Raw genomic sequence first — 12615 nt, forward strand, 5'->3', positions numbered from 1 at the left:
CTTCCCTTGAGGACTGCTCATATTACAGATGTCATCCCTTAATAACCTCTTTGTTTTACAGAGCAGTAAATCGAGACGGAGAGCACAAAGGTGCCTTAGACACCGTCTCCAGGGCTAGTGTCTTCATGGCATTTCTTTTAAGAGGTCAGAAGATTCTGGTAAACTCCAGGTGGCAATAGGATGGGCGTGGGATGGACGCAGAGACTGCTGAAGAGGGAGGCAAGGGGAGAAGGCCTAGATGGTACAGGTGATATAGTGACCCACTCTAAATAAAGCTCATGGGCCACGGCAGTCGGACGCACAGGCTCGCACAGGCCGTAGCTGAACGGCTGGTGATCAGGGAAGGAAGGCCCTCAGGTGCCAGGAGAACTCTCAAGCCAGAGGAGGGCCTGTGTGGAAAGGCGGTGTTCCCCTCCCTGAGGGCCAGGGGTGGAAGCCTGGGTTTAAGGGGCAAGGAAAATATGTCAAGTTCCCCTCCCCTAACTCGCATCCCTTCCAGGGCTAAGATGCGTCTCAGAGTTCTTTCGCAGCCTCCCGGAGGAAAGGGGAAAACCCTGCGGGAGTCCAGCGAGGTTTTGCGCCCTGACCGGTGGTGAGCCGACACCCTTCCAGCCTCTTCCCTCCGGGCGGGGGAAGGGAGGCAGGGCTGGAGGGTGTGAGCGGCGCCGCGGGGCGGGGCAGGGGCGGGGCCTCCGGTGGCCCAATCCCCTTCTTTCCCCGCCCCTCCCCCCCCCCCAGGCCCCTTTCCCCCAATGGAGCTCCCCGATGGGCGAAGCCCGTCACGGCAGCCGTCCTGGGTGCGATTTCCGCCCCCATCCTTCTTCCCTTTCTTTCTTTTTTTTTTTTTCCCCTTTCCTTTTTTTGTGAATGAAAAAAGGAGGTCGCGAGCGGTCCCCGGGACTGCAGCGCTAGGCGTCTTCGCGGCCGCGCCTTCGGAGCGGGCCGGGCGCGTAGCGGCGGCGGCCTCGCCCCCCTTCTCCTCAACTGCGCGTCGCCTCCAGCCTCCGCAGCTAGAGGACCCGCGGCGGCGGCGCGGCCCAGCCGCCCGAGGTTGGGGCGGCCGCGCGCAGCCCACTCCAGCGTGCCTCCATGACATTGGGCGCCCGGGGCGCGGGGAGATGCTGATCCGGAAGAGGCAATGGCTGCAGTGCCGCGCGCGCGGCCGCTCCCGGCCCGCCGTCCGGCCTGGGCTGCTCTGTCAGAGTTTCTGATCTAGCGCGACCCGGGCCCGGAGCCTGTAGCAGCAGCGGCGGCGGCGGCGGCGGCGGCGGCAGCGCGGCGGCGCCGGCATCGTCCTAACTTGCACGCGCGGAGTGACCCCAGACATTTCACTAAAATGAGCGTGCTTAGCAGGAAGAGATGTGTTCCTTACACTAGAAATTACCCCGTCACATGTAGTGGTGTAAGTAAATGATTAATTTCTATTATGGCCGGGTTGCAAGCTGCCTGGAAACGCGCCGCTTCGCCCTCCTGTGCCCTCCCCGGCCCTATCTGCGCCCCTTCTGAAGACTGTCCCCCTCCCCCGGCACCCCCTCTCCCCTTGGCTATAGCTTTGGCTGCTGGGGCCTCAGGGGGCGGGGGACTAACCTTTTCCGGGTTTTTCTAGAGAAAGGAAGATGACTTGATTGCCTTGGCGTTGTCGTGGCCTTCCTCTTTCCCCATTTAAAAAAAATTTTTATTTCGTGTGTGTGTGTGCAGAGCAGCGTGGGAGGAATAAAGGTCCAGAGTGGTGGAAATGTTTCTGTTAAAAACCAGTGGAATTTGGATGCTTTGCTCGCCGTTCCGGAGATATTTCTTTCAACCCAACTCCATTGCAGTCTGTGCATCAGAGTTCTGGCAAACTATGGGAGAGATGCTTAGCGTTGTTTGTTGATGTTTGAGAAGGTTTTTTTGAGTGTGTTTAGGTTTGCATTTTTTGTTAATATGATCATTCAAGATCCCTTTGAGCCTTGCTGTACACTGGATCTGCAGGAGGGATTCATCTCCCCACCTTCCCCAATATTACAGTGTCAGCAACCCTGGTGAAAAGCCACCCTCTCTGTTCTTCTCTTCCCGATTCTCCCTTCCTCTCCATCCTCCTCGATTTTTACCTTCATTTTGAGGATATTCCTCCTTTTTGCATTTTTGTAAGATGCAGGATGTGGGATATTGGTTGCTAGGAGACAAACCAGGCTCCCAGGGAGATTCTGTCGTTTCCTTGACAACCAGACTAGGGCAGCCACAGATGAACAAGCCTCCTATCAGCTGTGGGAGGGAAAGGGGGGCTTTTCTGGGCTCTGCAAAGAGTGTGTGTAGGGGTGTGGGGGTGGGACTGGGACTCGGTGAGGGTTGGAGCTAATCTGAGCACACCTGGCTTTTTGGCCTGGCTTGAGTACACAGAGCTGGAAGAGCAGTGGGCAGGAGGCTGATTGTGGAGTGGGGGACAGGGATCATGGGACAGGGTAGGGAAGGAGCACCTATGTGACTCTGGGATTACTGAGGGAGAGGAATGAATTGGAGGTTGTGACACCCAGGGCAGGATGGCAAGGAAGCCATAGTCTATGGAGGTTTGTCTAGGGGCTCAGAAGGAATGAGGATGAGGCAATTGTGCGGAAAAGTCTAGAGTCATTGAAGGAGAGAGTGCCAGAAGGGAAGGGGAAGTTGAGAAGCTCATTGAGTGGGTTGTATCATCATACATCAGCAATGAGACAGTAAAGTAGCAATATTCTAAAGCAAAAATTCTATTACTGCTGGCTTTGGCACGCTATCTCCAGTACAGGATCCTCGTTTAAGACAGGCCTGATTCGACTAAAGAGTTTTGCCTGTTGGCTTAATGGGGCCAGTCTGTACCTTAAAGAGAGAGAGAATTACATATATAGATATGTAATCTAGCATTATATAATACCAGATTACATAAGACAAATACCTCCTTTCCGCTCGGGCTCTCTTGGCACAAATTCACCAAGATTCGGGAAACTTTCTTCCAAAGCCCTCATACCCATTTTCCAGAAGATGCCCAGACTGATGCCCAGAGAAGGGAAGTGATTTGCCCTCTCCTAGATATGAAGTTTCCTAGATCTGAAGTCAGGCGGTTGGGACAGGGGTGAAGTGGGTGAGAATGATAAAAATAGGGGGGAAGTCAGAGGGCAAGCAGGGGAAGGCTGCGGAGCGCTGGAGAGTGGATGGGAAGGGGCTGCCCAGCCAGAGAAGCACCCAGCAGGTCTGCTGTCTACACTCACGGCAGTGTTTGTTGCCTTCCTACTTGTTGGTTGGCTCTCCCCTACTTAACCATAGAGGTGAATGAGGTGTGCAGGGGTCTTTTAACCATTAACTCTCTGATTTTGAATCAGCATTGCCCTGCCAGTGTTCTGGCCTCTTCCTCATGGTCCAGATGCTCCTGGATTTATGAACTGATGCCCCTCCTCTGTGCCTCCTCAGCCCCCTTCTGCTTCCACACCCACAGGCCATTCAAATCTAAATCTGAGAAAGAAGTTCTACTGGCTAGTGGGTTATAGTCTTTCTCCTCCAGCTATACATAGTCCTATTGGGGAGTCTGTTTTGTTCTTCAGTGTATAGAACTACAGCCCAGGCGATTCCTTCCCAGTTGCCTGACTTGAGACCAGGACCCATCAAAGTGGGTTCCTGGTCCTCAGCTCAGGAGAGAGCAGGGAGGAGGCAAGATGGTGGTTAGGACAATGGCTGGCCCACTGGGGAGGGTGAGGAGGGGTGGAGGAGGCAGGAGGAATCCTGCAGACGATTGCTCTGGAGACTGGGGAGGGGCTGCATGGAGACCCCTTGTTTCGAGTTCAGATCCTGTAAAATTCCAAGAAGGAGGAGGTGCTTGTCTCATTGAAAAGTCCTTGCTGCACTTTTTGCTTAGGTTGCTGAGATGTATCTACTCACGCAAATCCCAGTTGCCATCGTTACTTGGATATTTCAGTTCTGCATTCCTTCATGCTGGCATCCAGTTACAGCCCAGCACGAATGGAGCTGCTCGGTTGCTGCTGGTGGCCCGGCTCTCTGGCTGGATGGCTCAGCAGTGAGGGCCCCTGGACTGCCTCCAGGACGCTTAGGAGCTCAGCCTTCCTTGGCCTAGGAAGGAGTCCTCAGGCTGCTCCAGCCCCTGGCTGGCTTTGTGCACACAGGGAATGTGAGCAGGGGCAGGCCAGTGACCTAGCTGAAACCAAGTTCCCTAACAACGTCGTCCTTGCACATACCCCTGCCTCCTCCCCTCAACCCTTTTGGGAGAGTAGATGCCACTGGGAGACTGCCACCAAAAGCCCCCTCGCTCTCAAGCTGAGGATCCCTTCCTGGTGACAGCTTTTTAAACACTGACATGACATTTTGACTATAGGAGGGCCTTCTTTTTGTTCATTTGAGCCATCCCCCTCTGTGGGTGGACAAAGCACTCCCTCTCTGCTCAGCACAGAAGGAAACTGAGGCAAGCATTTGCCCAGAAATTCAGGCCCAAGTCTCTGACCCTCTGCTTCCCCCAGCAACCCCATTACCCATGCAGCCAATTGAGCAAGCAGCCTACCAGGAGTGTGCCAGGGGTCTGGGGGCTTCCAGCCTGAGAATCCTCCTCCCTAGGAAAGGAAGGCACAGAAGGGGGCATATCTCACTCTCCCTGAGGCTGCATGCAGGATGCCTGGAGGGCATGCCTGAGTAGGGGCAGGAAGGCCCACTGGCCATGGAGTGAATAGTCACAGGCCCATGTTTATCTCCACTGCCATCTCAAAACTGGGCCTGCCGCTGAGTGAGCCCTACAGGCAACATGACAGGCTCCGAGGAGGGGAGGGGAGGCCCATGGGCTGCTCAGGTGCCTCCAGAGGGACTGGGAGGAAAAATTCTTCAGGGAGATGCCACTGGGAGGTGGCATCTCCCTGAAGGAGGCTGGGTGTTAGCATTGAAGGGTAGCCATAGGCAAGCCAGGGCTTGAAAATCCACCACCAGGGAGGGAGGGAGGGAGGCAAAGGTGGAGGACAGGAGAGCTGCCACCCAGCTCTGACAAGTCCATTAAATTTTAAAGTGGTCCTGCCCTCCGGCATGCTGGAAAGGGGTGGGGACCTGGCCGGGACTCCGCTTCTCTCAGCTGTTTGTTGTTGTGCTGTCCAGAGGAGGAGAGCGTGGGTGATGAGTGAGCTTCCCAGGCGGACTCTCCTCTTCCTGAGGGAGCGGGGACAGGCCCCGGGCAGGTTCTGCCGTGGGATCTCTCACAGGCCTCCCCCAGCCAGAAGCCCAGTGGGAGGATGATGGCAACAGGAGGCAGACGAGCGTTTCACGTGGTACCGCTGCGCCTCTGAGCCTGAATGGGCCCCCAGCTTCTCAGGCCCCGCAGAACGATCGCCCAGAAAGCTACCCACTCCTTTCGCCCCCTCTCCACTCAAATGCTGGCAGAGGGGTCAGCCCCAGCTGAGGAGAGCGGCTGGCCCCGGCCGTCAGGGAGCTGGGGCGCGGAGCCATCTTGACCACTACACTCCTCTCCCTCAGGTCCCAATTAATGGATTCTGACATGGATTATGAAAGGCCAAACGTAGAGACCATCAAGTGCGTTGTGGTGGGAGACAACGCGGTGGGCAAGACCAGGCTCATCTGTGCCCGGGCCTGCAATGCCACCCTCACCCAGTACCAGCTGCTCGCCACCCATGTGCCCACGGTTTGGGCCATCGACCAGTATCGGGTGTGCCAGGAGGTAAGGCTGCAAGGCCGCTCGGCTGGGGGTCCGCCCCATGTACTTGGGCTTCTTTCCAAGATGTAGCTCAGTGTCTCCAAATGTGGCCCGGCGGCGTGTGCCGAGCTCACGGAGGCCCCTGGGGATGGGGCGGGGGCAGCCGAAGAGGAGGGAGCCTCAGGAGAGAGGGCTGAGGGGAGTCCACCCCAGGGGAGGGATCCCTAACCATTTGTGTTTTGCATGGCTGAGCTGGTGCCTGAGACCCAAGCTTTGCCTGGGGCACAGCATCTTGTGCAATCAGAGCCCCCAGTAATGGGGAGCACTGCGGGGAAGGGGGGGTGTTGGAAAGATGAGGAAGAAAGAAGCTCTCGGCCAATACCAAAATCAGAGGCTTGTCATGTGCAGGTGAAGCTGGGACCAGGGCAGGCTCCCTGAGATCTCTTGCACCCCAGGACAGTCTGCCCTCTTAGAGGCTCTTCCCTTCCAGCCAGCTTAGAGCCCACTCTTGCCGTTGGCGTCTGCAGAGACGGCGCCCGGAGAAAGTGCTGGGCATGGCACACAAAGGAAGCTGCTGGAACCCCAGCTAGCTCTGTCCCTTCACCCCCATGCTGTCTGGGACCCTCAGAGATGAGCCGGCGCCACCCTGAGCTGACATGCAGAGGCCCCTAGAACTGTTGCCCTTGATTCCCACTCCTCTCCTCCCCACCCCCCACGCCCCACAGGTGCTGGAACGCTCCAGAGATGTGGTAGATGATGTCAGCGTCTCCCTCCGCCTCTGGGACACCTTTGGAGACCACCACAAAGATCGTCGCTTTGCTTATGGGAGGTAGGTAAGGCCTCTGGTTGCCTGCGGGGAGCCAGGTGGGTAGGTTTTCCCTGCTTTCCCAAGGAACAGCAATGCTGTGAAATTTCAGCTGGGAGGAGGGAGCAGAGAAAACAGCATGGCAGACCCTCACAGGGGAGGCAGCCCTGGGCAGTGGAAGGAGCCGGGTTTGGAGTCAGGAGGCCAGGTTGGACTCTTAGCCCTGCTACCTCTCAGCTCTGGGACTATGTGCAATTAAGGGAACTGTTCTGAATTGATTTTCCTCAACCATGGATTGTGAAATGGTAATTTCTAACCCATAAGATAGCCATGAGGTCAAAATGAGGGTTTTCGGAAGCTCTAAAATGCTAATTTAGAGGCATATAAATTAGAGGTCCTATTATTATACATTCTGTGTAAGGTCACGTGAGCAGATGCCTGTGAGAGGTGCCTGTGACAGATGTGGAATGTAGTGTTGTAGGGTGGGGTGGGTATGCGTGTTCTCCCTTGTTCCAGGGGCAGGTAACCTACCACTAGCTTTCCCTGCCCATAACCTCCCTCTCCCACCCCCAGATCCGATGTGGTGGTTCTGTGCTTCTCCATTGCCAACCCTAATTCCCTCCACCACGTCAAGACCATGTGGTACCCAGAAATCAAGCACTTCTGCCCCCGAGCACCTGTCATCTTGGTGGGCTGCCAGCTGGACCTGCGCTATGCTGACCTGGAGGCTGTCAATAGGGCCAGGCGACCCTTGGCTAGGTAGGGGGTGCTGGTGCTAGGGAGGGGGAAGGAGGAAGACAGAGGGAGGGGTTGCATCTCCGTGGCTCCCTGTTCAGCCCTGAGGGAATCCACTGGGCCTCACACCTCACCCTCCATTTGAAGCAAGGCATGTGGAGGGCCAAAGAGAGTGCCCATTCATTCATTCGTTCATTTGTTCATCCATGCATCCATGCATCTCTTATACCCTGTGTGAGCAATCCTGGGCTAAGCACCATGGGAGGGAAGGAGAAAAGGAGGTAGTCTTTGCACAAATGGGGCTTATGATCCCACTGGGAGATGAACTCCATATATGGCCTTGTTAAAAACCAGCGTGGAACATGGCATGCTGATTGCCAGAGAGGTGGTTAGTGCTGCCACTGCTTTGAGCTGGGGAGGGCGCGGGGCTGGCATAAATACAGAAGGCTTCCTGCAAGAAGAGGGGGTTGGGGGGCGCCTGGGTGGCTCAGTCGTTAAGCGTCTGCCTTCGGCTCAGGTCATGATCCCAGGGTCCTGGGATCGAGCCCCATGTTGGGCTCCCTGCTCAGCGGGGAGCCTGCTTCTCCCTCTGCCACTCCCCCTCCTTGTGTTCCCTTTCTCGCTGTGAGTCTCTCTGTCAAATAAATAAATAAAATCTTAAAAAAAAAAAAAAAAAAAGAGGGGATTGGAAGTGGGCCTTGAAGGACTGATAAGATTTGCCTAGACAGAGGAGAAAGGGCAGGAGTCAGACCGAGACAGACCCTGAGCAGTCCCCTAAAGAACAGGCAGGCTCTGGAGAGCTGCCTCTCCCTGCACCTCCCCTCTCCTCCTCTCCTGCCAACATGTTTGGTCTTCCTTCTTGAACCTGCCAGGCCCATCAAGCCCAATGAGATCCTTCCCCCAGAGAAGGGCCGGGAGGTGGCCAAGGAGCTGGGCATCCCCTACTACGAGACCAGCGTGGTGGCCCAGTTTGGCATCAAGGACGTCTTTGACAACGCCATCCGCGCAGCGCTCATCTCCCGCCGCCACCTGCAGTTCTGGAAATCCCACCTCCGCAATGTGCAGCGGCCTCTGCTGCAGGCGCCCTTCTTGCCTCCCAAGCCGCCTCCCCCCATCATCGTGGTGCCCGACCCCCCCTCCAGCAGCGAGGAGTGCCCCGCCCACCTCCTGGAGGACCCGCTCTGTGCGGATGTCATACTGGTGCTGCAGGAGCGGGTGCGCATCTTTGCCCACAAGATCTACCTCTCCACCTCCTCCTCCAAGTTCTACGACCTGTTCCTCATGGACCTGAGTGAGGGGGAGCTGGGGGGCCCCCGCCCAGAGGACCACCGGGGTCACCCTGATCACCACCACCACCATCACCACCACCACCACCATGGCCGGGACTTCCTGCTGCGGGCGGCCAGTTTTGATGTGTGCGAGAGCGTGGAGGAGGGCGGGGGCTCTGGCCCTGCTGGGCTCCGTGCCTCCACCAGCGACGGGATCTTACGGGGCAATGGAACAGGGTATTTGCCCGGGAGGGGTCGAGTCCTGTCTTCCTGGAGCCGAGCTTTCGTGAGCATTCAGGAAGAAATGGCAGAAGATCCTCTGACGTACAAATCCCGGCTGATGGTGGTGGTAAAAATGGACAACTCCATCCAGCCAGGGCCCTTCCGGGCTGTTCTCAAGTACCTGTACACCGGGGAGCTGGACGAGAACGAGCGCGACCTCATGCACATCGCCCACATTGCCGAGCTGCTTGAGGTCTTTGATCTGCGCATGATGGTGGCCAACATTCTCAACAATGAGGCGTTCATGAACCAAGAGATCACTAAGGCCTTCCATGTCCGCCGGACTAACCGGGTTAAGGAGTGCTTGGCAAAAGGCACCTTCTCAGGTATGGCTTGTGCTTAGGAACTGACTGCCAGAGGGCAGGGGACTTCCCTCCAGTTAGCCTTCTGAAGAGTCTGCATTGGTCCAGTTAGCATTCTGAGTCATCTCAGCTGCTGATGTCCTGGAGATGGGGTGGCTCTGCTCCTGAAGCCTAGTACCCAAGCCCGAGAGCTTGGTCAGGTAGCACTCTACATGAATGGCTTCAGAAGGAAGTGGGTTGTATGGGCATGGTGTCAATCTTTGGGGTGGGTTCTCCCACATCCTTTCACCATATCCTCACGTGATGCCTCTTCTCCTCCCGGACAGATGTGACCTTCATCCTGGATGATGGCACCATCAGCGCCCATAAGCCCCTGTTGATTTCCAGCTGTGACTGGATGGCCGCCATGTTTGGGGGGCCATTTGTGGAGAGTTCCACCAGGGAGGTAAGGCTAGGAGGGGAATAAGTGGGAAGGAGAGAGAGACCCACACCCTTCCCACCTGAGGCATCTGCCATTTACTGGTACTTCCTTCAGTCAGTACCACCTTCAGTTACTGACTGTGTGCTTGCTCACCACTGAGTGACAGACTCAAGATAAGTTTAAGAGATGGCTCCCATAGCCAAGGATCTTACGAAATTTCAAGACAGGGGATTATGGTGACATCTTCACTTTATGGTATAGAAAGCACTTTTGATCATTATCTCGTGTCTCAGCTCACACACAACTCCTACACGTGGCGTCGTGTTCTCACTTTACAAGGAAAGTGAGTCCCCAGGCAGTTAAGTGCCTGGTACAAAGTTATATAAGTAGAAAGGAGAGGTTTGGACTTGAACTCAAGACTCCCAATTCCTTGGCTCTATACGTTGTACCTTGCTTTCTCCCTAACACATGTGAGCCAAGGGGAAAAAATTCAGTGTGTGCCAACGTGACTCTATCACTGTTTTAAATGTAAGTCTTACTATCACTTAGGTACGGTGAAGCCCACAGTCAGAAAATTGCCATTGGACGGGGAGATTTTTATACTCCCAGCTGTCAGTAGGAGGGGGCATGCACGGTATGGGGGACCACACAGGGAAGCACCAGGGTCAGTCTGGAGGCAAAGGGAGTGAAGGGGATACGAACAAGAGCCTTCACTGTAGTTTCTATGGGAAGGAACGGGTGAGGCAGGGGGAGCAGGCTTAGGATTGGCTAGTCTGAATAATTTCAGCAGGCTTTTGGGGCTGTCCCAAGTCATCTGGTACCTGGCCTTGGGGTGACTAGGGCAGGGGATAGTGGTTGAGGGAATGAGCCTGATAAAGGAGGTGGTTGGGGTGTGGACGCAGGATTGGTTGGTTTGCACGTGAAAAGCATGCTGAGCGTGTCCTTTACTCCCGCTAGCATTGGCTAGCCCTGGGAGGGGCAGCCCCTCTGGGTCAGCAAGGCCCCGGATGTCAAAGCAGCAGAACTCAGACCATAAAAAGAAATGCTTCAGACAGTCACCTTTCCCTCTAATCAGCACTGCTCCGACTCGGCTCTTCCGTCACCGTTATGGCCACTTTCTCAGGCACCGAGACTGGAAACACCGAGTTGGACGGGGCCTATCAGTGCATCCTTAGAAATAGTCTCTTCAGTCTGTTCTCTCCTTTCCCTTCGCGCAGCTGAGCAGAGTAGCTCAGGCCGGGGCCCTTGGTGTTCTCTCTTTTCCGTGAACTCCTGTACCGTTAGTTGGCCACAGTCAGCCTCGCAGTTAACAAGGTACAACTTTGTGCAACTGCTTGAGGTTCTGGGGGTCCACACACCATTTTCTTGCCTGGTCTGGGATTTCTTCCCTTCCCGCTCTCTCCAGCCCCACTCTGCACGTCCCTTAGTAAGAGCTCACCTGACACTTGAGGGAAAGATGGGGCTGCGAACAACACAGGATAGCATCCTGTGACGTAGAATGACAGTTTCTTAAGATTTCCGGGAAGGGAGTGTGTCCGGACGGCTAAGTGGAGGGCTTGAGCTGTGAGTTGGTCTGATCCTTGAAGCATGAGTGGGTTTGGCTTCTGTGAGTGGAGCCCCAGGGGCCGGCCCGCCCCAGGCGCTTCTTGGTGCCGCAGAAGCCGGGTTAGAGCTCCAGATGACTCCCATGCAGCCCGGAGAGACTCGTGTCTGATGAGAAAGCAGTTTTTATTGCAGCGCTACTCGGAAGAGATCCCAGGGGCCCAAAGCAGCAGCTTCAGGCAGCCAGCAAGAAGCCAGCTGGTGTTGGCTTGGCTCATTCGTACCCCACTTGCACTGCCCTCTGTAAGGCCAGGAAGGGCCAGGGTGTGTGGGTTCAGGCGGCAGGAAGGACTCCTCCAAACATCTTCCAAGCCAGCACAGCTTTGGAAGCGTGCCAGTGAGAATCCAGGTCCTTTTCTTTCTTTCTTAATTAAATATTTATTTATTTGAGAGAGAGAGAGGGTGTGCACATTCGTGAACGTGGGGAGGAGCAGAGGGGGGGAGAGAGAGAGTCTCCGGCAGACTCCCCACTGAGCAAGTGTGGGGCTCCATCTCACGACCCTGAGATCATGACCTCAGCCAAACTCGAGAGTCTGAGGCTCAACTGACTGAGCCACCCAGGCGCCCTGAACCCAGGTCCTTTTAAAATGTCAGAGCGCTGCTCACTGGTGTGGTCAGCGTGCGGGCTCAGTGCAGGTTTTTGCTCTGGGAGACAGGCCTTGGGGGGCCTTCGGAGCTGGTACAGGGGCAGCTCAGGGATGGCTGCCCATCTGGTGGAGCCAGCAAGAGGGCCAGGGCCTTTTGAGTTTCCCCGGCCTGAGCTCCTCCTTCCGTAAGGCTGGGCCTCCCTGAGGCCTTCTGTCTCCCTCCCCCCGCAGGTGGTGTTCCCCTGCACTAGCAAGAGCTGCATGAGGGCGGTGCTGGAATACCTCTACACGGGCATGTTCACCTCCAGTCCCGACCTGGACGACATGAAGCTCATCATCCTGGCCAACCGCCTCTGCCTGCCGCACTTGGTTGCCCTCACAGGTACACGGGGACCCCGCTGGGGGAGAAGCCAGGGAAACCGCCCCCCCCCAGGTCCTGATTTCTCCTCTCACCTGCCTCCCCCCAGGGGACAGGCTGCGAGCACCAAGGGAATGTGTTGACATAAAGTGAAATATGTCGATGCGCATTGGGGTTTGCGTGAGGACATAGATGTAAAGAAGCACGTGTGAGAGACAGGATGGTGTCACATGATAGGCTCTCCGCAAAGGGTTATGGGCCCCACCAAGCGGTCTCCAGTAGATGACAGCGCTGGTGTTCCATCAGCTTCGCTTCAGCGGGGCAAGCTTAAGTCAAGAGGAATAGAACGCCATTCCTCATTGCTCCCCTTTGGTTCTTCACCTCCTCCTCTGCCTTTTTTCTTTCTTCTCATCCTTCTTCTCTTCCTCCTCCTCCTCTTCCATCTTCACTTTCTCTCTCTTCCAGAAGCAGACAATAAACATTGACCTCCCATCCCTAGTTCCTTGAAAAGACCATGAGAGCTGGAGCTCAGCTTTTAGAATGGGCCCACTTCGGAGGCCCTGGGGTGGAGCAGGGCCTGAGGCCACGGGGGGGGGGGGGGGGGGGGG

General features: G+C 56.0%; 1 protein-coding gene across 1 annotated transcript in view; it reads left to right on the forward strand.

Annotated features, from left to right (window-relative positions):
• The first annotated feature begins 1357 nt into the window (after positions 1-1357).
• Positions 1358-12615, forward strand: part of RHOBTB2 (Rho related BTB domain containing 2) — a 17957-nt gene continuing 6699 nt past the window's right edge. Inside the window, exons 1-7 of the mRNA XM_021698847.2 lie at positions 1358-1402; positions 5470-5671; positions 6373-6476; positions 7026-7211; positions 8060-9063; positions 9366-9484; positions 11881-12031. Of these exons, the coding sequence (XP_021554522.1) occupies positions 5480-5671; positions 6373-6476; positions 7026-7211; positions 8060-9063; positions 9366-9484; positions 11881-12031 (1756 nt within the window). The 5' untranslated portion in view covers positions 1358-1402; positions 5470-5479. The remainder of the gene's footprint in view (positions 1403-5469; positions 5672-6372; positions 6477-7025; positions 7212-8059; positions 9064-9365; positions 9485-11880; positions 12032-12615) is intronic.

This window comes from Neomonachus schauinslandi, chromosome 2 (assembly GCF_002201575.2).
Source record: "Neomonachus schauinslandi chromosome 2, ASM220157v2, whole genome shotgun sequence".
Taxonomy (NCBI): Eukaryota; Metazoa; Chordata; class Mammalia; order Carnivora; family Phocidae; genus Neomonachus; species Neomonachus schauinslandi.